The following is a 23418-nucleotide window of genomic DNA, read 5'->3' as shown; positions in this document are numbered from 1 at the left end:
CTCTCTCTCTCTCTCGAAGCTGCTGAAGAGAATTTATAGGGACATGCAAATTTAGCGCGATATTTTATTCACGGGCCGATGCCGGCACACGCGTATAAAAATGGAGAAACCGAAAAGGTCGAGCGCGAGAGTGAGAAAGAAGAAGGAAGATGAACGCGAAATCTCTCGCTATCTGCGGAGTTATGAGAGTCATCAATTTCTATCTTCGGCGTGTGTTGCAGTGCCGCCGCCGCTGCTGCGGGACTTCTGCTATCTTTTGAGCACTAAAAGAATGGGAAAAAAATTATGAAAGTTATACAAGTGCGCGGGGGTCTAGGGAGAGACGGAGGAGAGAAGAAGAATAAGCTTCGGGAGTTTTCCTTCTCGACAAAGGAAGCGATATCGAGAGCGACGGACGTGAATTACTGGCTTCTTTCGTATATAATACGATACGCTGCTCTCGACGCGTACGACAGAGAAAAGTTTCGTTGTACAATGGGCTGAGTTGGCGATGTGATTTCGAATGGTAACTCCTATTAATCATTCACGTTTCTTGTTCACGTACAAAGCAGGAGAAAAGAGGCGGATGTACGATGAATTCGAAAAGCTCGCGCGAGCTTGAGCTTTATATCGTCTAATTAATCCAAAGTGGCAACGCGCGAAACCGAAGTAGATAAACACACGCAAAAACAGATCTCTCGGCGATAAATCGTAAATAGCACACGTAGTATACACGCGTTGTACGAGAAACTTTTCAGCGACGCGAAAATTCCCTTGTATAATCCAACGAATTTATGAATTCGCTCGCGTGGGAAGGCTCTTCTCGATGCTTTTTTATTTCCTCTCCGCGGCTTCTCTGTGTGTATTCATATATTAATGCGCCGCTGGCTTCGCCCGGAGTAGCTGAAGCCAAAATTACGTTCTATGGACTGCTGTGTATGGTGGATTAAAAAAATTGCGCGCGCACGCGATATAGAGTAAAGCTCTCTGTTCGCGCTTTGTTTTATTATACTTTTCTCTCTGCGGCTCCTGCCGCGAGCTTGCGGCTTCCTTCTTGAATAATTTGATTACACTGCGGTAAGGTTTTTATCACGCGAGGATTATTAGCTACCCGAAAACGCAGTCGTTCCTCTATCTGCACCCAATTATCGAAAATTTATATGATTTTTCACGCGCGAGCTTTAAACTTTCCGGGAATCCTACAATACATCGCGTTAAGCCTCGCGATACGCTCCGGCGTATACGAAAATACACGATGATCTTCTTCTTCTTCAAGAGATCTTCGGGAGTGGGTGTAGTGCGCGAGAGCTTTCGGCTTTTCCACCCCCGCGAAAATACGTCTCTCGCGGAAAATACATCCGCTTTCAGCCTCTCACGCGTCACAAAGCTGCGTAAAACGTCGCGGCGCGTCTATGATAATAAATCGATAAGCGATATATGCCGACGACGGTGTGTGTACATCGTTCGCGATATCGAGTATTTCGTGGCAACCGAAGTACATTTTCCGGTATCGTCGTGTACGCCGAGTCTAATATTCCGAAACGCGTGGGTATACGAAGAGCAGAGGGACATATCTTCGCAAGAGGCTCCTCTCTCGCAGATGAGAAACGAGCGAACCCGCGTCGACTTGAAGGTGTATATTAAAGCGAAATATGGACTGCGACGGTGGTTTTTCATCGCGGATTACCGACGTCTCTACTCCGCTTCTGCGGATGGTGCTTTTCTTGTGAATACATCTGTGAAAAATTAGAGGTGGGGCTGGTCGTTTGCGTAAGGAGTGACGAATGAACTAAAGATTCATATTTTTAAAATCTCGCTTACTGGTATATCGATTACGGAAGAGCCGATCCACTATCAAAATGAAAAATATTCCAGCGCTGCAACATGAAGCCCTTTTCAAATATACATACATCGAATGCGGAATTTCAAAAAGTCGGAATTTTTTAATCACCGCCAGCTGCATTCCAGTCTACGCAATTCACTCGAGTGCACAGTACGAGCGAAGAGCTCTCGAATAATCCGCCATCCTATATAATACACTAGATATACCTATAAACATTCCAAAGGATGAAACTCTCGCGCGATGTATCGACGTTTTATTCATTACGCAGATAGCAGAGGAGACCTGCCTCTTTCCTATTGTCGTATAATTCCCCAAGCAAGCCGCAGTCTCGCGCTGACACGGCCGTTAAACAATTCACCTGCACGTACCGCCGCAGCCGATAGCAGCCCGCCGTCGATGTTTATTACAGTCGCCGTCGCCGCCGATAAAAAGGAAATATAAAAGCTCGGAGAAAATATCGTTTCGCGGAGGAGGAGCTACAGAAAAAAACATCAGCGCGCGGATATGGGAGAAGGACGACGACACAGCCGGCAAAAAAAAGATGAAGCGACAAGTCCGGTCGATCGACTCGGTGTATATTTACATAGCACCGGCGGGGTGGAATCCGAAGGGAAATTAAATTAAACCGTCGGAGAGAGAGAGAGACACCGTCGGAAAGCTGCGTACCGCTGGCTACCAGCCAGTCTCTTTCTCTCTCACTCTCACTCTCTCATCTCTGTACACGGAGGAGAGTGTGAGCATCGCGGCGCACTTCCGCTCCCGTGATTGCGGACACGGGAAATTGGTCCAACTATTCGACGCGCGAAGCTTGTATGCAGCGAGTCGCGGCGTTGAAAACGGCACGTTTCAGTCGGGCGCCAATTATACGGCGTTAGAACTTTTTCTATTTTTTCGCGTCTTTGATGCGGGTCAGAAACAGCAAGCGATGTTTTTTGATCGAAGCAACGCATACATTGCTAACGAACGTGTATAGAAGGGGTGAAGGAGTTTATAGGATGAAGGAATTAATTAGCAGTTCGGCGAGCTGGAGAGGTTCGTTAATTAGGTTGATTCAATAACATTAGTCATTCACGGCTACACAAAACTCGCGCGATAAGTCGTTAGCAAGTTTAAATACGCTTAACTCGGCCTTTTGAATAAAGTGTAGTCCCCTTTGCGGAGACGTCGCTGACACCACCATCGCGGCCTGAATTATACATTCAAAATTAATTTGGAGCCAGAATCCAAAACGAAAAACAAGCCGCCAATAGAACAGCAGTGGAATTCTTAACATCCCAGAAGTGCAGCGCGAGACAATTACCGCGAAAAAGTCGCCGGACTAGTCCGCTACAGTCGTAAATACGTTATACATAGCGGCAGAGGGGGTGAAATGTTCCTCCTGAAAGCTTTCCTCTCGACGCTCGCTATCCATTTCTCGAGCCTAGCCGAGACCTCGTGGACTTTCCGAATGGTCGGTAAACTTTCATGAGCCCCCCCCCCCCTTCTCCTTTTTCGCTCTTTCACTTCGCTGCAGTGAGTCCGTGTATAGCCCTATACTCGTTGAGAGATAAGGGAAGATCGGGAGGGTGTATACATTTTTGTTAGCTTCGAAGAGCGAAATTCGTCGCTTTAATCGACGGAGTAATTCACTACAAAGTACTTCCGGGAGTTGGTCGTTTAACTATTGAGTTATACCACCCGCTTTTAGGATTAAAAATTCAGGATTTAATTCATGGCTAACGCGCTGTGAGGTATACCTATCGCTTCGATTCTAAATCGTTACGCAATTCTCGGTCGAAAATACAGCCCGCGACTACGACGATCGATCGATCAATCAGAACACAGCAAGCAGCGGCGGCCGCATCATCATTACGAATGATCCATCTCGAGCCCCGGGACATTTGACACACTTTTCACTCTCGACGCTCTAATTAGAAATCGATAACAGCATAATGAGATGCACGCGCCAGCCGTTTCTCATAAATCACGCCGAGGATACTCTATCCGGAAAAAGAAGCCCCGCTCTACGTGCAGCGGCACTCCTTTGTGCGAGAAGCAGACTATCCGCGTTCGCGTATATAGCTATACACATATAAGGGAAATTACTCGCGCAATACAAAGGCTCAGCTGATGGAACAAAGCGCGCTCGCTCGCTCGGGGGATATTGCCGTATAGCGGCGATAAGCGCCGAAAGGGTTGGCAAAGGGTCTCTGATGCGCCGCGCGTGTGTATCGTCGTGCATAGAGAGATATCTCTGCGGCAATGATGCTGGACTCCGATGCGATCCTGTGTGTGTGTGTGTGTGTGTGTGTGTGTGTGTGTGTGTGTGTGTGTGTGTGTGTGGCCAGGGACATCGGCCTCCTATACGAGAGGACCGACTGATGGATCGATACGTACGGTGATTGCCGAGGGGTGTGCAGCGAGCGAACGATGATGGAATCGGAGATTTCTTCGCCAATACATCGTCGTTATACGTGTAACACTGTGTGATTATAGTCACAAGGATCTTACTCGAATCCCGAGACATCAAAGGCCGGTCATCATCAGTTCGGGCGTATAAATATAGAATCCCAGTCGTGGGTGACAAACGACGCGCGCGAGAGAGCGAGTGTAAGGTTATAGGAGGAGACGAGGTCGTAGCACGTATAGAGAGCACATACCGATAGCCCGGCTATTAACGAGGGACGACCGGCGTCACCGAAACGACAACGTTATTATACGGCGCGGGCCGTCGTCGCCGAAGACGCCCGAGACGCGATCCGCCCTGCCACGGCGTTAAATTTAATGAGGCCCGTCTAAATATCCCTTGGATACGGCATCGAAGCATCGTACTGGCGTGTATGAATTCGAGAATAGCGATCCTCGAGCTTTCGACGGGGGATTTTATTTTTGAAGAAGCTTTTTGCAATCAACGCTCACGCGAGGATGTTTTTCGGGACAGGGCTGATGCGAGCGTGTGAGGGATTTCGAGCGCTCGGTATATTACATATCGGATTGGAGCTTTGGAATTGCTTTCGAGGCCAACTAATTAGCTAATTTAATTTTATAGAGCGAACTGGCTATTTACCAGCGCATAATTGGAAATTCTAACGATAGATATCCGCGGGAGGTGTTAATTTACTACACATAATTGGCAGACACCGCAGAGCCGCGGAGTAATAGAACATTTGCGGTTCACCGGGCGTATAAATAATTGCGCCCAATGTCCAAATCATCGGCAAACTGCGCTTGCGATCGCGGTAATAAACGCTATCCCGTATAACCACTCGTCGGTGTTGTCTGTATTTGTGAAAGGCAATTTCGATTCACGTCATCGTGCGCGCGCAAAAATACCAATGTTACAAAGCATCGCATAGGTATATATATCTACGGCATGCAATTAATTCGCGAATATACCGTGTAATGCAGCGGCAACGCATATTACATAAAAAAGTAGCTATAATACAGACGACAGCTCGGTCTCGCACAGGTGAGTCGGTTCGCGTATCATTTCATCACCGGCAGCAGCGTCATGCGCTGGACAAAAGTGAAAAGTAACAGTTGTGCGAGCTTCCGGCTCGGGTAAGGTTACACACATGCGCCGAATGATTAGCCGCGCTCTTTCATCGGACTACGGCGGATGTTCGTGAAACGCGCGGAATGCCTCTCTTTCAACGTATGCGTGCCGCAGGTTGACCGTAGGGAAAGAGGGATTTTTGCGACGATTTTCGCGAACAATAGAGTGCTTTGTGCGCGGCAAAATTCTAGCGGTACACACGCCGCTCTTTTTTCATAGTACACCACCTCCGCGATGCTTCGATGTTAATTGCACGCGATTGCGAAAATCGTTTTTCTAGACGCTTCAGAGCCGACCTCGCTTTAATTAAGAGCCGAAAAGACCGGCGCACACATGACAGCTGGCTGTCGATTCGCGTTTTATATTAACGCGCATCTCTCGTCCCGATGTGAGAGAGCTGATGCAAAAGGAGTAGCGCAAAAAACGTCATACACACACGAGCTGCTGCTGCTGCGTATTTGCTATTCGCGCGGCGATCGCTCGCCGGATGTCCGGCCTCTTGATGCGAGCGCTGCAAGTATAAACGCGCGCTCGCGCGTCAAACTCCCTGCTGCTGCGGAGCTGTGTGTGTGTATAGAGGCGATAAATGCGAGCCGGGAGGCTGAGGCTTTTAACGAATTTTTGGAAGGTTATATTGGCTTTTTTTACTCACGATTTGTTGGGACGTTTGATGTTCGGTCGGGTGATCCAATGTAGCTTTATCACTTACCTGCGACAGAGAAAGAATGAAATGTTATTAGTATTTTTTTGATTTTGGAAAAAATTAAAACTCAAGTAGCACACGCGCCGTTTCCCATCTGCGCGCACTTCGGACAATGTATACAGCGAGCATGTAGCTTCCGCTCGTCTCGGCCCATTCAGAAAGAGACTGGATTCGCCTCTTCCTCTTCCCGCGCATTCGCGGAACGAGTCGCTGATACATATTAAACACCCCGAGATATGCTCATACAGCGACGTCTACCACGCGTAATCGTCGCACACGTGTATAGTAGACCGGTCAAGGGGAATGCGCTTGCACGCGCGCAGCTGGCATCGTATGCATATGGCAAATGCGCCCATGACGATGCCAGGTACGGTTACTCGAAACGGCGCGCGGTGCTTTGAATTTTCGGAATTTTTAAAATTTTGAACCTCCTCTCTCGACGCGAGCGTTTTAACGGATTGAAAGTGTTTAATGTTTAATACTATAGGCCCTCGTACGTCGAACGTCATGCCGTGAACAACGATCGCGCATATATATTTGATTTTATTGAACGGAAATAAAATCATTATACGTCTTTTGTGAGAGCTCTCAACTGGCGTATGTGTAAAATGGAAACTGCGTTATTCGCTGAGCAATTTATAAAGATAGACTCGCGATAGGATGAAAAATTGATCACTGAATTATACTTTTTATATACACGTGCAAAATTTTACGCGAACGGCGCACAATTTATTCAACGGGCGCGAATACGTCAATTTTGCATATATAAAAATGGCCTACAGCATATCATCCGTAATCCATTTATTGATTTCGCGCGCATGACATTATTTGTCTTTTAGCGCCGAGTTAATGGCCATGCGAAAATTATACTTTCAATTAACGTTCTCCGGGAACTGTTCAAATTGCTCGTCCATTAAATCCAGTTATGTGTACGAAGAGAGCAGCAACATGCTTTCGTGTCCATTTGAAAATACGCCGTGACGCGTTATAATGCATATTATTCAACAATGCTACTGCAGCTCTGAATATTCAAATTCGCGTTATTTTCGCGCCTGCGGACAATATTGTTATACGCATCATCGTATATAACTGATCGGCTAGTTCTAATCTCGTTCGTTTCCAATTCCCGGATGGAAAAAAGCTGAACGCTATTAGCGAGATAGCATAGTGCGCGTCAAAGCGACGCAAAGTGACGTATCGTGTAACGCAGCGAGTGCACACACGCGTACAGTCAAAGCAGCATCTGCAAATCAGTTGATAGAGGTCACATCTCCCGATAATTTCTCATCACGTCTCTAATAGCATCGACACGATTGATCAGTCATTTCTCGGCTGCTGGCTAAAGAGCTCGATTAATTCGAAACACATACTCGTCGAACATGATTCGTCCCTGTAACTACGGTGCGATAATATACTCGATCTGCTTCGTCCTCGTGATATCCTCGGCAGTGGATCACAGTGGTGAGGCCGACGATCTGAAGAAAGTCCTTTCCGAGTTGGAGAAGGTCTCGTCGCTCTTGCAAAGCGTCAACAGCATCAACGACAGACTGATTAACAACCTACGCGTCAACGCGACGCGTTACCTCAGGAGCAACAGCCCCGAATTGCTGAGGAAGCGAGGCTACACCTGCACCAGTGGCATCGGGTGGCACAAGCTCTACCTGGCCAACCTCACCTGGAACGAAGCGAGGAAAGCCTGTCGTCGGGACGACGCTCACCTCGCCGTCCTCAATTCGCCGAACGAGGCTAAGGTATACACACGCGAGTCTATCCCAATTAATCTAGCTAAACGAGCGCGTGATTTATCGCGTGATACTTTAATTGCTCGTGAAATTGCGGGGGCAGCGGTCCATCTGAAAAAAGAGATTTTCTCTCGTCTCTTGCTTATTACAGGCACTGAGAAGCTCGCTGCTTGGAAATTACCAGTTTAGTGCTTACATCGGCATCCATAATCAATTTAAAGAAGATGAATGGGTGACTGTATTTGGCGATCCCCTCAGCGAAACTGGCTATAATCGATGGAGCGTAGGACCGCCGAAAATTTCCGAGGCAAACTGCGGGGTGTTGTTTGAGGATGGTAAATTGCTTGGGATTCCTTGCCACGTTGAACGATCCTACTTTTGCGAAATTCCTGGAATGCCGACGAGCTGCCTAGTCGAATAAATTGAACCGATATTTTATAAGAGAGTGAGAGAGGGAGAGAGAGAGAGCTTTTGCGTAATATTCTTCCTGAATTATGCTCCCGTCACACTTCCCTTCCCTGATACTGCTGAGATTTTCTCTCCCTCGGTTCTCCCCCACGACATCATAGTGTTTATTGGCGACGATCAGCATTCGATATTTCTCTTTGTGACCAACGGGTACATAAGCGCGTATGACTAAGGCTCGATATAATGTAAACTTTGACCTTTTCGCTCGTTTATAAAAATACACCGAGTGAGTTGACAACGACTAGTTGCAAAGTGTCATTCGCGACGACAACATGTCACTACCTACGCGTTACTGCATCGCTCTGTGCTTCGGGGCTCTGTTTTCGATAGCCCTGGCAATCGAGGTGGTCGACAACGTCGGCATCACGACCGAGCGGCCGGTATTCCTCTCGGATTTCGATAGAATTATAACCAGAATGGAGTCGACGAACGGCAGAATCGCCAAGGTTCTCAACGAAACCAGGCAGAACGACGTGAAATCGCTTCACGAGCTTCTGATCGGCAGGGGCTATCAACACACGGCCGAAGTCGGATATCACAAGTTGTACAGCAAGCAATTATCTTGGTACGATGCTTTGCAACGCTGTCGCATGGAAGACGCTCATCTCGCTATTATCGATTCTTCCGCCGAAGCTGTGGTAAGTATACGCGGGTGATGTTCATTTCTCACTCTCGTATTGAAATCCTGTCGCGTTCGCCATGAGTATATGAAAATTGAAAATCGAAAACCTATAATGAATAGGCGTCGCGTTCAAAATTTGAGAAATATTCGCGGATAAGAGGATAGAAGTCGCTCGAGTTGTAATTGTAAACTCTGACCTCTAGGTGATATCGAAGCTAGTCAAAGAGAAACTGCCAGCCGTATCGGATGAGAAATCCGTCGCCTACGTCGGCTACCACGACTATTGCGCAAACGGTTGGATAGACGTATTTTTCAAGCCTCTCGGCAATGACAACGACTACGTTCACTGGAAACAAGGTGCTCCGCAGTCGACGGCTGGACCAAAGTGTGCTACGATCGACGGCGACGAGTATCTTCGCAGTTCCAGGTGCACCGCGGAACGAGCTTTTATCTGCGAGACGAAACTGCCGAATTTCTCCAAAGTGTACTAGCACAAGCTCTTAGACTCTGTAGATAGTAATGGAATAAGCCAGTCGTCGCCGAAGTGACTAATTTTTTAATCAACGATAACCTCCGACACTCGTGACCCGAGATAACGCGCATGTTCTGATATCACGAAAAAAACAAAGTATCTAGAATAAAACCGCTTATCAGCAATCTTCTCGCCAGTAAATCCCGAATCAATCACTCCCAAAAATCCCCCACGATGCTTCCGCTCGCTCAAGCACACGCTACACGCACGCACACATCTGCCTCGAAAACGAGGGCAGCCAGCTCCGAGGATGCTGATCAGACAGCAGCAGCAGCCGATTTCCGGCATTCATGCGGACGATGCTAAGAGAGCTGTGCAGCTCGCTCGGCGATTAAATCATAGCCGGGCCGATCGAGGCGGCCGATGCAAATCGACGCGCGAGGGCGGAGGGGGGGGGTGGGTGGTTAGAGTCGCGCGCGTTCCACACGTTAACAAGCCTCTGGCCGAACACAATGGCCATTATTGTCCGAGCCTCGATACAAGCTCGACGCTGCGCTGCACGCGCGAGAGGCATTCACGTTGCTGCTCTCTACACGTATATATAGCTTCTTGCTCTCTCTCTCTCCTCCGCGCAGCAGCCCTCTGTCAAAGTGCAGCGAGAGGTACTGCCGAGGCTGCGCTAATGCTGCTGCCGCAACTATGTTCGACCGAGAGAGGAACACGTATGCGGGCGTGCGGGGCTGATCTCGTCAGCGAGAATTCGGTCGACGACTTGCTTATCGGCTCGCTTGTCTTTATTCCGAATATCTTGGCGTTGAAACGCTTCGATCAATTAACCACGCGCGAAATGTATTTGAACGCGCGTTTCGCGTCACTGTGGGAGCTGCGGGAGAGCGTCGCCCAGCGGCGTTAATCAGCTTATCTCCCTCGCTCGCGCCGCTCGACGGTCCCCTTTAATCAATATCAAAATATCCATTACCAAAATGTAATTTCAGCAGCTGAATACTCTCCCGCCAGCGCTCTCACACCGGATATCCCTCTCGCGGCGGCGCAGCATTAAGCCATCGAGTTACACGTATACGCATTATATCAATCGCTCTCGGCTTCCTTCATTTTCCACCTACCTATACAACTCTCCCGCTTTTCTCTTCCTCGAGTCGATGTCAACGGAGACACGACTCCGCGCTTGCAGCACACACATCCCTGCGCAGCTATTCAGCCATGACGCTCGCGTATGGCGTAGCCGCGATATCAAAGCAGCAGCGCGAAACCGGATGATGAGAGAGAGAGAGAGAAGCGCCTTTTGTCCCTTCGTCATCCGACGCGACTCTGCCGATGATGTTTGCTCGAGAGAGAGAGAGAGAGAGAGAGAGAGAGAGAGAGAGGGAGAGAGAGAGAGGGAGAGAGAGAGAGAGGGAGAGAGAGAGAGAGAAGAGCAGCGTGTCGTCGGAACAATAATTCCGCACACGCGAGGCCCAAGTTCTACTATACACGCGCCGCTCTGCTCCATACACATACGGACGAATTCTATGATGGGCGTGTGCGCCGATCGCGTGTGCGCTCGACTCGACAATGGTTTATTGGGAGAGAGAGAGGCGTATAATGCACATACGCTCGGTTGTCTTTGAGCCTGAGTGTAGAGACGTTTCTTGCAGTTAAGAGGGAGATTCGGTCGTTTTTTTTCTTAACGCCTCGGACGTGCCCGGACTTTTTTCCACGAGAGACTCTGTGATTATTACATCGTTCCGCGTATAGGGACAGCGACGAGTATGGAAATCGCGCTGACGCACCAAGCGTGTCTGGTCTTCCGAAAAGTGCTCGCGAGCGGGGGTATATAAATAGTAGCCTTTATTCTTTTGTCCCCGGCTATGAATACAGGGATACACTCGGTGATTCACGGCGGTACGAGGGTGTCAACGCACTCGAACGGATCGATGTTGGAGAATAAATCCTCGATCCAACCGTATAGCGAGATGAGGAAGGAAAAAGCGCACACGTCGTACTGCAAACTTGCGCGCGCGACAACGAGGCTACAGCGCAGGGCCATGTCGAAGACGACGGCGCCGCTTCATCGAGCTCGTTTGCCGACGCGCCTCGAGCTTTGTGGCGCGGGTTGCACACACGCGGCGGAATTTTCGAGCTTGCAAGTTTCGCGTCCCGGCTAATTGGCAATTAACGTTGCCTAAACAGGGCGCGCGAGCTTGCGCAGAGGCGCACGTGTTACGCCATCGAGCTCTACTCTTTGTATTCTCTCTGTGTCGTGCTAGTCTGATGTACGAGTACCGCGTCAGCTTCAGCCGTTGAAAATCCTACGGTGTACAGACTGAGCTTTATCCACCGAAGCAATAATCGCTATCGTATTGTTCTCGACACTTCTTTTTCCGCCGAGCGGTTTTATTTTTCTAGGACCTCCTCCGAGCGACTGCACCGAAAAAAAAGAAGCAACAGCAGACCGACGCGTCTGGTGATGCAGCGAATTTTTCCCTCCTTTCTCCCCGAGACGACCTACCGCTCGCCCGCTGCAGACTCCTGAACGTGTGTGTGTACGTATCGCCACCAGCAAGGTGTGACGAGCTTCGGGATCATTAGGTGTCTTGAAAGGATGCCTTATGCCGGGTATAGCCCACTTTGAGAAAATGATAGCACACTTTTTCTTCTTCGTTTTCGATAATCCGGGGAAAGTCCGCGAGGATCATCTGTTGTTTTCTAGGAGAGAAACGCGCGCGTGTCGGACGATTACTCGTTAATGACGCGATAGATTCCCTCCTCTCTGGATGGGTAACGTGATCTTTCGAAAAAACGAGCGGTGCTGTGTATGTGTCGAATTTTTTAAGGACTTAAAAACTGCCATATGGTTTGGCTTTTATTATATATACACGCGCAGGCTCATCTGTTACTTCTTGTATACATCCCAACGAAAAAAAAAAAAATACATCAGGAGCTCTGTCCCTCTCGTGCAAAACGCGCCCAGTTCTTATAACAACCCAGAGATTCTTCCTCCTTTCGCCACATATTTTTTCTGCTCTCCCGCGCGGCGAATCCGCGAAACGAAGCTGCAATCAGCCGCGATTTTCAAAAAACCGCGCGCAAAACTCAACAATACGACGAGACGAAGCACCGAATCCAAAAAACTGAAAAGCTCCGCATAGCTATATACCATATACAAGAGGAGGAAGCAATTCGCCGGCGTATAACCGAAGAGCCTTATAGACCGGTCGCTCGTCGCGCGAATAAAACGTCGAGGCCGTGGAATCGAAGGCGTGGAAGCGCGCATTGTCGCCGCCGCCGTTGCCTTAACGCGGGCTCTTCACGCCGCGGCGACGTTAATTACCTGCGGCTTAATCCTCGCGAAGAGCAGTCGAGCGAATAAGGCTGCTCCCGTGGGAAACGGCGATAAGTAACGCGCGCCTGCCTAAAGTGCACATGTATACAGGTATACAAACACATACACGCGCGCACGCACACACACACAGAGGGTGGTGTAACTATGCGCGATTTTTCGCCTCTTTTATGTATAGCCGAGCATGTCGACCGGTTCTATTGAACGTTTCCGCGAATGCACCTGTTGTGCGCGGGACACGGCCTCTCTCGCTCGATGACGCGATCGTTTTGGATGCACGGGCTGTATTTATACTCTCGTTTCTAACGTGAGAAACAATTTCAAACAGCGCATTGGTGTACATCGGCCTTGAACGAAGGAATTTCCATCGTTTCGATCGAGAGCTGAGCTCGCTCGGCCGGAACGAAATTTCTTGTATATATCCAAAAACGAAAGTCAAACGCGCGTGTATGAATAACGCGAAGCGCGAGGGGCGGCTTTTTGCGTCAATCGCGCAGTATTACACCGGCCGCAGCAATAATCTGCGTCGAAACGGCGCAAAAACTGATGGGGCTGGCGACCGCGGCACGTCGTCCGCGAGAATAAGAGCTGTCGATCGCGGTAATTTCGGACGAAAAGGATATCGTATAACGATCGCAGTGGCCATGCCAGTCGGTCAAACAAGAAAGCTTCACCGATCCAGAAGGTGCAAACGATCCACTTTGCAGTCATCTCGTCGTCGGACTACACGATGCTCAGCCATATGCCCTCTCTAAAGCGCGGTTTCTGCTACCTACTCTCATTGTCTACGCAAGAGCTGCTGCTGCTGCTGCTGCTGCTGTCGAAATTACAGGGCTCATAATACACATATATAGCTGCCTGCGCGCGTGCCTGCATCTTCGGAGAAGCGAATATCGAGCGCGCACAATAGCCCCTTCCCTCTCTCGCATGCACATAACGTCGTGCTGCAGAGAGAGATCATCCTACCGGTGGCGAGTGTCCGTTTTCAGCACCTGTAAAGGATTCGCCGGTCCAGACAATGCCCCGCTCGCTTGCCATTACACCCGGTCATTATCCTATATACCGCGCCTCTAGAGCTTCGCGGCGTCGTAAGCGAACAAATTGCCGGCTGCTCAGAGAGCGTTGTTGGAGGAAATGAAATTACTACCTCGTTCGTCACACTTTTGTCCGTGCGCGCGCGCACGCGTAAGTTTGGTGGAAAAAAAGCGCGGTACTCGTGCGGAAAAAGAGCGAATGCACCGATCGGCGTCATCATCTCGTCGATTCGATCCTCGGGATTCGCACATCGAAAATTGCAAGAGCAGCAGCAGCAGTAGTGGCGGCACGGCTCAATAAAGAAGAAGAAGCGCAGGCGAATTTATCTGCGGTCCGCCTCGCAAGCGGCAGCAGCAGCAGCAGCACAGAAGGGGCCTCCGTGGCCGCAGGCTCTCTCTCTCTCTCTCTCTCTCTCTCTCTCTCTCTCTCTCTCTCTCTCTCTCTCTCTCGGCGAGATAAATTAGATCCGATCCCAAAAGGACGAGGAGACGGATCTCGTCTAGAGTTTGGGCTCTGCCTTCGGGGCTTGGCTGCTCACCACCTGTCGGCCACGCGCCTACACCTGGACTGGACTCTGGAAAAAGAGGCTTGTGCGCGCGGCACACGTGTTTTTTCGCGAGCAAAAGTCTGCTGCTGTCGCTTAATGTGCGGCTGCGAAGGAGAGTTTTGTTGTCGTCGGACGGCCCTAATGAGGCTTCATCGATCTTTGCCGAAATGAGCAGAGTATAGCGAGCCTTTGTGCGTTTCTAACGTTAAGCGCGCCCGCAATATTCGAAATTAGGCGCGAGTGGACCGTCGCCCGAGGGGAGAAATTGGACATCAAACAAGAGGCGCCAAGCCTATGGCGTGTACTATATGAGCTGCGCGGGCACTCGAGGTAATTCTAGCAAATGAGGAGATTTTCCTTATTCCGATGTCCTTTCAGATATGCCGAGTAGCTCGGCGTCTCTTTTTTGCTGCTAGCGTAATTACAGAGCCCAACATACCTGACGTATATTTACGCAGCAGTTGTCACAACTATGACTGCTTCGTGAGAGCGAAAATATATTTTTTCCCCCCAAATTATCTAATAGGCTTTTTTAAAAAGCGAGCAGCGTTGGTATCCGATCGCCGATAGACACGTCAACTCGCCGCAGACGTGTGCACAGCTGTTAAGGGCGAATTAGTCACTTTTTGGCGTCTGAGCTGCCGGTATAGTGAGGCGACGATAAGTCGAAGTTAGGAGGAAACTTTTTACACACACTAGCCAGAAGTATTTTTATAAGCCGCAAAGGGGATCAGCCTAAGACTATCTCGTATCCTACATCTATTTCGGTTCTACTGGGTGAAAACACAGCCTCTAGAGAGCACAAAGGGTCGGCCGCGATCCTCGTCCGCCGAAAATCCCCGATTATATGATGGGACCACCGAGGCTCGAAAATCAATCCACGCAAAAGCAAAACACCGAAATAAAACAAGATCTTTCTCTCTCTGCCCAGACGAGCTAAGAGCTGCTTGTATACAGTCCGCGCACTGGCGCCACGAGCTCGTTATCCAATGTACCAGAGGCCGAGGACAACTAGCGCCGCAAAGAGCGAGAGAGACACTCGCGCATATACGCACAAATTGCGCGCGATAGGATAATCGTCGCTTCCTCGTCGGCGGCAAACGAGCCGTAATCCGCTTCTAGGAAAAGTCGCGGACGGGGAAATTTCGTCGTGTGTCGTCAGGTGGTGCGCGTAGTCGGCCTTTCAATTGAATTATTACGCATGAATCAGGCTTGTTTAACGAGGCTGAAGCCGGGGAGAACTACTCTCTCTCTATCTTCTCTACTGTGTCTCTGTGTGCGTGTAAGCGACGTTTGCTGCGGAGAGGATTTTTTTTTTGTTTGGACGCAATTGACCCACTTACGAGCAAACGGCAGCGCATGTCGCGAGCTTCCGCTATACTCCGAGATGTCTTTGCGAGAGAAGATGTGGGTTATGGGTTTCGATAAACGCTGCTGTGACTGACTGTTTGTTTCGTTGGATTTGTTCTCGTTCGTGATACATCGCAGTGTGGGACGGACGATTAACTAATTCTGTACTCCACGCAGCGTTAAACGAATATTCCGCAGGGGTATACAATCAAACTGAGGTAATTGGGTTTTACCCGTATTAAGCACGATCCGATTAGACGCGATTTACCGAAATTATCTCCGCGTAATCAGCTCGCTGTATATAATAACCCGATAGAGCAACAACAACTTTTGCCATTATCAAGTTTATTATAATAAACGAGCGCATCAGCGAGGGTCTGTGTGTCACGCGGAGTGAGAAACTGACAAATAGCTGGGCTCCCGGCTTCGCCGAGGCTATATCGGACAGAGAAAGCGAAAATAAAAAGAGTTGGGAAAATACGTATAGGGGTGCTATCAACCCGCATAGCTCGTTTGACAATAATTTCTTTTTCGCAATCAGCGCTCAGGAACCGTGGAAAATACGAGTCTCTTCCTCTTCTCTTTCTCGCTGGCTCGGCAGAGCTCTTGCAGTGTATATCGCTCGAGCGCAATAAGTTAAAAACCGTTACTGGCTCGCGCTCAACGAGGAACTTTGCAAACGACAAAAAAAGTAGGAATTTCATTGCCGAAAAGCGAGATGCGATCAAAGGCTTTTTTAACATTTTACTTCATGGAATATACGTTGCTTTGAGGTACACGATTAACTAAAGTGCAGTCTTTTGCACGCTGAGTATAATGAAAGAGCCCTGCAAAGTTTTACAGGATTTTAATTATTCATAATTGTCTGTGCAGTTCACATTCTTGATATGCTTTTTCTCATAACGCTACTCCCGAAGAATTAGTTTGCTATCTCAGAGAGTATCCAAAAAAAGTTATCTAATGAAGAAAATTGCGAGCGATCGGCCCAAGCACAGACCCAACGAAAGGCAGTTTTGGTACCGATGATTCGTTGAAAAGACACAAGGAGCAAAAGCCAATTCTGCAACTCGTACAAAACAATCCGAACATTTTCCAACCAGTACACCCTCTCATCAGCCAAGTACACGCAACATAATCCCCGCAGATTAACCCCCCGACAAACAAGCCGGCAGAAAAGTGCGCATTCAAAGCGTCTCGAAAATCGCGCAATATCAGTGGCCCCCACACGTATACAGTACATCATCAGCGCAGCAGCAGCAACGGCGGCGGCGTTGCATTGTTCCCCGAGCAAATCGACTGCAGCATTGTCCGAATTCTCATCGGCCCACTGACGGATGTGTACCCCTCTCCGCGTGCACAATCCTCGCGTACAGCGTCAAAATCAAACTTTAGCAATGCATATCCGCCGCAGCGACTCTATGCGCGCCGAGCAGAGCAGAGCCACCTCGGCCGCGCACCGAAATGTTTAATACTCGGACGTCGCTTTTAATGAAAGTCCGATCCTGCACCGCACGGGAGAGAGAACGGAATTGGCCAGGGCCATTAGAAATTTCCCGGCAGCCCGCTCGCGCACAAAGGCCTCTCTCTCGCGCGTAATTTATACGCGGCGGCGTTTTATATGAAAACGCGAGCGAGAGCCGCACGATATACATCTACGCGAGAGCCGTAAATTATTAGACCTGTGCTCTCCGGCATTCGGTAATATCTACGCGCGGGGGCGCTTTCGGTATAATTAACGTATCGCGCGTCCCATATTTTTAAGGCTAATGCACGAGCTATCCGGCGTATAGTACTGCTTTACAAGCGCGCGCGCTGCTGACGTTGCGAGAGCGCCGCAAGAGTCGGAAGCGATTCTTTAATGGTTTATGCGATCCTAGAAGCTGCGGTGTCATTTTTTAAACGATGGATATCGACATTACCGTGGACCCGAATAATTAAATAGTCAATGGCTCATAATTAGCATCGTCGAATCAGAATTAAGTTCTGCTCTCCAGTCAAGCGCTACTCAAGGCGATTACGGTTGAATCATAAAAAAGGGTCGTATAACGCGCGGGATTAGATCAGAAAAACTTTTGTTTCGCCGTCCGCGCGCTCTCATTCGAGGAAAGTTGGTAATCGTGAAATTTTGCGCGCGATTGCGATTTGATTATTCACTCGAAGCAATAAGTGCCCCCGCAGACAGTTATTAACCGGGCATTTAATAATTTTGAATAATCCGTGCACATTGATACGCCGAGCTCGGCTGTTTATATCATTAAACACGGCGATATCGAATTTTCCACTCAGCGGAGCACTTGCTGTATGCATGAGTCTATATTACGTATACATCATGCGCGTCTCTATATATAATGTAGCTCATGAATACACCAAATCAATAGATATAACTCTGTCTCTCCGAAAATAAGCTCTTACTCAGATCCGATTAAAATCGCCGAATAAATAGTCGATGGCATATCGGCCCGCGATAATCGGAAACAAAGCTACATCAGATCTGGCATTCCGGGCGCATCATCTCCCGCACAGCCGAATAAATCGCGTCAAACATAAATTGGTATCCCCCGCAGCTCGTCCGCATCGATCCGAGACTGTTTACTAATAGAAATCCTCCGGAGGCAAACAAAGCCGGGCATGGAAATGATTATTCTCCGAGTCGAGAGCCGTTCGCTTGCTCTATCGAGTATATAGTCTCTCTCTCTCTCTCTCTCTCTCTCTCTCTCTCTCTCTCTCGTCTCGGGATTGAGATCGTCGCGGCAGACAAATTGTCGTGACACTTTAGAATTCTGACGATCCCCGCTAGATCTCCTATCTGCTGACATAAACGATTTCAGCGAGAAATCGGACTCGCCATCGTAATTCCCCGGACTGCTGTCCTCGCGCGATCTTCCTCGCGAGATCGCTCTTTCTTCTCTCTTCTCCTCGCGCGTCTACCTGTGCGCGCTGCTCGACCTTTTTTCTCTCTCTCGCTCCTCTCTTTTTCGACTCTACGATCAGCTTCTCCGCCGCTGCCGCCGCCTTTTTTCCTATACACCTCTTCTCTCTATTTTCTCTCTCCATCTCCCCGCGTCCCCGTGTGTCTGCGCGTCGGAATGCTGCAGCGTCTCTCTTCTCTCCTTTTTGCACTTGGCTAGTTTTTCTCTTAGCTCTTTTTTTACTTCTCCTCGCTGCAGCCGGCTTCTTCTCTCCTGTCGGGAGAGTTTCTGAGGGCTACTCCGCCCGCGCGCGCGAAAGAGCCTTCTTTTTAATTTAGTTGCGAGAGAGAGAGAGAGATGCTCATCGTATTACCGGCGCTTTGCTTTTGTTGCATTCTTATCAAGGTATGCCGCGTGCGCGCGAGCGCTCATTTCGTTATTTATAAGCTACTTTGGGCGTCGCTGTGTTCCGTATGGGCCGCGCGCGCTCCAATTCGTCGAGGTTGTAAAGAACGAAAGCTAATTAGCGCAAGGTTGTGTTTAAGCCCGATGGAATTCATTAAACTATATTATCGGCTCTTGGGGGCGCTCTGCGCACTGATCGCGTTCCGCAGACAGCGTTTTGACTCGATTATACTTTCGAGCTTTAATTTTCACAGAGAGTGGAAGATTGGATTCGAGTCGTAAGAATCGAGGTGATTCATCTGGATCGAGCTTGATCTCTCTTTTATATTCTAATTTGTATCGTTATAAGTGCCGCTCGCGGTTAATTATGCACTATAGTACCCAGGCCAACGGTGCGCCAGAGTTACGTGCAGCAGTAGCTCTCTTTTAATCGTCGCAATTACACTTTGCACGCTCAAAAACTTTTGATGCTTCGGAACGTATACGAGAGAGAGAGAGAGAGAGAGAGAGAGAGAGAGAGAGAGAGAGAGAGAGAGAGAGAGAGAGAGAGAGAGAGAGAGAGAGAGAGAGAGAGAGAGAGAGAGAGAGAGCAACAAAAACAGTCATCACAACCCACCGCGACTGTCAAAAGTCCGGCGCGCATAATCCAAGCATATCGCTTGTATCCACTATACACACTACCGCCGCCGTATGCGTATATCTCCCAGCTATTTCAACCCGCTTTCCATATCCTCCGCGCGAAGAGCAAGAGAGGACGAGGCTCTCGTATTTGCGTGGCGGATACACCCGCACGCGCTCGCTTTATTCTAATGAGCTCGACGAGACAGAGAATACGCGGTCACGAAACAAACGACGAGAGAGAGAGAGAGAGAGAGACCTGTGCGCGCCGAAAATAAAGAGGTACGAATATAACTATCGCGCGAGCGCAAAAAAAAGTAAAAGAAGAGAGAGAGATGGGTCTTTGTGCAGACTCTCAGGTGAGCGTTATAAATGAGCTCGTAGGGGGTGGGGTTGCATATATAGGGTGCTCTCTCTCTCTCTCTCTCTCTCTCTCTCTCTCTCTCTCTCTCTCTATCTCTCTCTCTCTCTCTCTCTCTCTCTCTCTCTCTCTCTTGAGTGGGAGCCACACCTATGCTACCAAAAACCGGCGGACGCGACCACCGCGGAGTCGAAAAATATTCTCTTGGCGTATAGCATCGTTCTTTGTTGTCTTTGTCGGGACTTGAGATCCGTTGATACTATGTACATATTCCTATCTTCAATATTGGCGCAATAAACCAATACACATCGCATACGTACATAATCGTTCTAATCTAACGAATAAGCCAGCTCTCTCCCAAAAGATGCGAAACGAAAAGCAAGCAGCGAATCCTCGACGCGGTGGTCCAGACGATGCGCTGCTCCCGTATTATACACGTATACCGCGCTCCTCCAAATTGCCGCACCGCGGGCCATTATATTCGCGTCAGCAGTTCGCCGACTCAATCCGTCTCTTTCACTTTCCGTCGTGCCGAGAGATATTGAATGACGATCCTGGATGCTCCCAACAATTTACCCTGTACGTGTGCGTCTGTGTGTGTATTCTTATGCTCGGATAAACGCGGGAGAAGCGTTGGTTCCGTCGGCTTACGTTATACTCTTTCGAGAGTAGAGGGGAGAGCTAATCTTGTTGCAGGGCTTTGTGTATTAGAGCCAAGTAATACCTTCTTGGAATAGTAGTAGGTAGATCACGACGATCGGCGTCGATCGGCGCAGCAGTGCTAAACCAATGTATAGCTCTGCGATTATAATGAAGATCTCGAGTTTTTTTCCAATACAAACTTTTCCCACTATATGCGTACAGACTTTCGAGGACATTGTAATGCAAATACGACCGCACAATGTCCCACAGCAGCCAGTTATATCGCTTATTCGATCTTTCAACGCGCATTGACTCGTCCGACGTATAATAGCCGCGAGAGAGCCAATACAGGCGGTATATTTTTCAATCGAATCGCACAGTCGAGCCCATTTTTTTGGCCTCGCGCGACCGCAGATCCGTCTGCCTAATGAGCGACCGCAGGCGGTGCCGAGTATCTCTTCGCACCTCGGGGCTACTTCTATTTCGCGCTTGCCCCCCTGCGGGGGCTGATGCATCGCAATAATCTCTACCCAACTGGTCGGCGCGATCTGACGATCGTCCGACCTGATATTGCGCCTCTTTATTCGCCTCCATTGTGGCGCGTAAGTGACCGGCTCGATGGATCTTCTTTTTTGTTTTTTAACATAAACGTATACTCATACAGCGAGGAGATGGAGCTACTGCGTTGGAGGTCGAGGATTAGACGAGCTTTCGAGTGTCTTGTTTGGATACTGTAGGCGCGAGGAGAAGGATTTCGATTTCCATAATGGGAACGAGTGTGTTGTGAGTAGACGAGAAGTTCTCACGGCGCCGATAGGATTTATGAGCTTCGACGCTGCGGTTGGTGCATCAGAGCCGGTGTCAAAACGCTGTTGGGAATTCGGTTGGCTTCTGATTATGAAGATGTCTCTCTCATCCCGGGCCATTCCCGTTTTATATCTCCACTCGACTCTGAGCGCTTTAATCGTAAAACTGCGCCGGCGTCCATCCACCCGAAACAATTTCGAGCCCAAATGAAGAAATCTAAAACTGATCGAATCAAGCGAAGTTCTATATACATTGCGCAACAAAAAGCACTGCGGATTCGCCAGCGCTGAAATACAAAGTAATCCCGGTCCCTTGAAAAAATCGGAAATACATAAAAAGTATACGGTGCGAGCATTGCGGGAACAATAAAAATCCGAGGGAAACTCGCTCGCCGAGTTTTACGTGAGAGGAATCGCGCTTGTTTCGCGATACACACGCGCGTATACGGATGCAGACTGAAATATTAAATTCCGAAGGACGATGCGCATCGCTGCAAAAAAAGCAAGCACAACAACGGGCGAAGCTGCGGGTTAAGTGTGCAGAAATGAAAATAACGCGCGCATATTATATTATAGCGAGCCGGCTGGAAGAGAGAGAGAGAGAGAGAGAGAGAGAGACGAAGGAGAGAGCTCGTCGTGGAAAAAGCGAGTCACATAACTCAGTAAATCATAACCGTAACTGGCATAAAGTAGCGTAACGCACTATATAGGAGCGGAAGAAAAAAGGGAGAGAGAGAGAGAGTCATGCTCTGCTGTTGAATTTATTTATCGCGCGAGTCCGAGCCGAATCTATAAATTATCAGGACGATAACGCGTATAAATAACGTACCCGCGGTTAATTATACATGCGAAGTGCATTTTTATCGCGCTTCGAGTCAATGAGAGGCATACACCATTACATGATTGCGTTTGCTTGGGTTTACGCATTCGTATACGGAGACAGTTTCCGAAATATCAAATTGGGAAACTCGCATCGAGAGTTTATCAAAGTTCGATGCGGCACTGACGGCAATTTCAAGTTGCTGTTTAAATTGTATACAAGGTACACGTAAGAAAACGAGTTTGCCCGTGTATACCAGTCAGGTTGTGCTGTTGCTCCAATTGATTTCACTCAACTGCTTTCGGAAACGCGGTTCCTTTCGCGAAGACGAATATAATATTAAGCACGATACAGAGCTGAGAAAATGCTGCTCGCGGAAAAGTTTACCGGTAATTTTAACGGTACTAATTCGCCACGCTCGTAATATTATTTTACAATAAATTAAACGTTGTACGGTTATTCTTATCGCGCCTTCTTCTCGCAATCAGCGCGTATACGAGCAACAAAAAGCGATATAGAGTAAAAGCATCGATTCCGAAATAAGCTGATGTGAATAATAGATCTCACGCACGCCGGCCGTAAAATGAAAAATCTGATGCCTCGAACTCCGATTTCCAGGCCAAAATCCAGGTATTCGAGCGCATGCGCATACCGATCGGTCCATCGCGTGCCGGGCGCGCTCGCGACCACCGGTACCGGCCCCCTCTATACTGCCCTCTCTCTCTCTCACTCTCTCTCTCTCTCTCTCTCTTTTCTTTTCTCACTCGTCTCTCGCTTCCCTCAAATGCACGCGTCGCGCGCCGCCTGTATACTTACGGCAGGTAAGCAGTGCGCGAGGCAAGTGTTGGGCCTTTTTTAAGCTACTATGTTATCTGGATACGTATACGGGTAAATGACGCGTGGACCACTGCTGTTTTGTCTGCTCGCGAGAGATGGATGGTTGAAGTTGGATTTTTTTTCAATGTCGAGTTTTTTAAAAATGTTTTTGGGATCTTTTTGTGCGAAAATACTGGAATAAAGAGGATTCGACGATCAAATGGTCACATTGTCCACAAAATCAGTTCGAGTGACGTTTTATCATTTGAAGTGAATATCTTAATTACATTATAACAGATTCAAAGATGGCATTACATTCACAGACACGACGTTGCCAGAAGATCAACGATGTCAAACTGAGCCTGTCAATTAAATGCCACGATTCCATTTCCCGCTTGAAATCTC

The 23418-nt window shown here is 48.7% G+C and overlaps 3 protein-coding genes across 3 annotated transcripts in view; 2 read left to right on the top strand and 1 right to left on the bottom strand.

The window, feature by feature from the left end:
• LOC100124002 (stem cell tumor) overlaps nt 1–23418 on the bottom strand; it is a 236591-nt gene that overhangs the window by 179657 nt on the left and 33516 nt on the right. The gene's annotated exons all lie outside the window — the stretch shown is intronic.
• LOC100115047 (hemolymph lipopolysaccharide-binding protein) lies at nt 7272–9565 on the top strand. The gene is made up of 3 exons (XM_001608181.6): nt 7272–7811; nt 7954–8908; nt 9096–9565. The coding sequence occupies exons 2-3, from the start codon at nt 8543–8545 to the stop codon at nt 9381–9383; spliced, it is 654 nt and encodes a 217-aa protein (XP_001608231.1). The 5' UTR covers nt 7272–7811; nt 7954–8542; the 3' UTR covers nt 9384–9565.
• LOC103317828 lies at nt 7386–7991 on the top strand. The gene has a single exon (XM_032600209.1). It carries the CDS (start codon nt 7440–7442, stop codon nt 7989–7991), a length of 552 nt encoding a protein of 183 aa, XP_032456100.1. The 5' UTR covers nt 7386–7439.

The sequence above is a fragment of the Nasonia vitripennis genome, chromosome 5 (assembly GCF_009193385.2).
Source record: "Nasonia vitripennis strain AsymCx chromosome 5, Nvit_psr_1.1, whole genome shotgun sequence".
Lineage (NCBI taxonomy): Eukaryota > Metazoa > Arthropoda > Insecta > Hymenoptera > Pteromalidae > Nasonia > Nasonia vitripennis.
Note: the sequence above shows the minus strand (reverse complement) of the source record. Positions and strands in the feature narration are given on the sequence as shown.

Excerpts from the sequence above, each read along its gene's own strand:
- LOC103317828 (XM_032600209.1), top strand. The coding sequence starts at position 7,440 with ATGATTCGTCCCTGTAACTACGGTGCGATAATATACTCGATCTGCTTC.
- LOC100115047 (XM_001608181.6), top strand. The coding sequence starts at position 8,543 with ATGTCACTACCTACGCGTTACTGCATCGCTCTGTGCTTCGGGGCTCTG. Across the intron at positions 8,909-9,095 it reads ATTCTTCCGCCGAAGCTGTG|GTGATATCGAAGCTAGTCAA; the intron begins GTAAGTATACGC and ends TCTGACCTCTAG.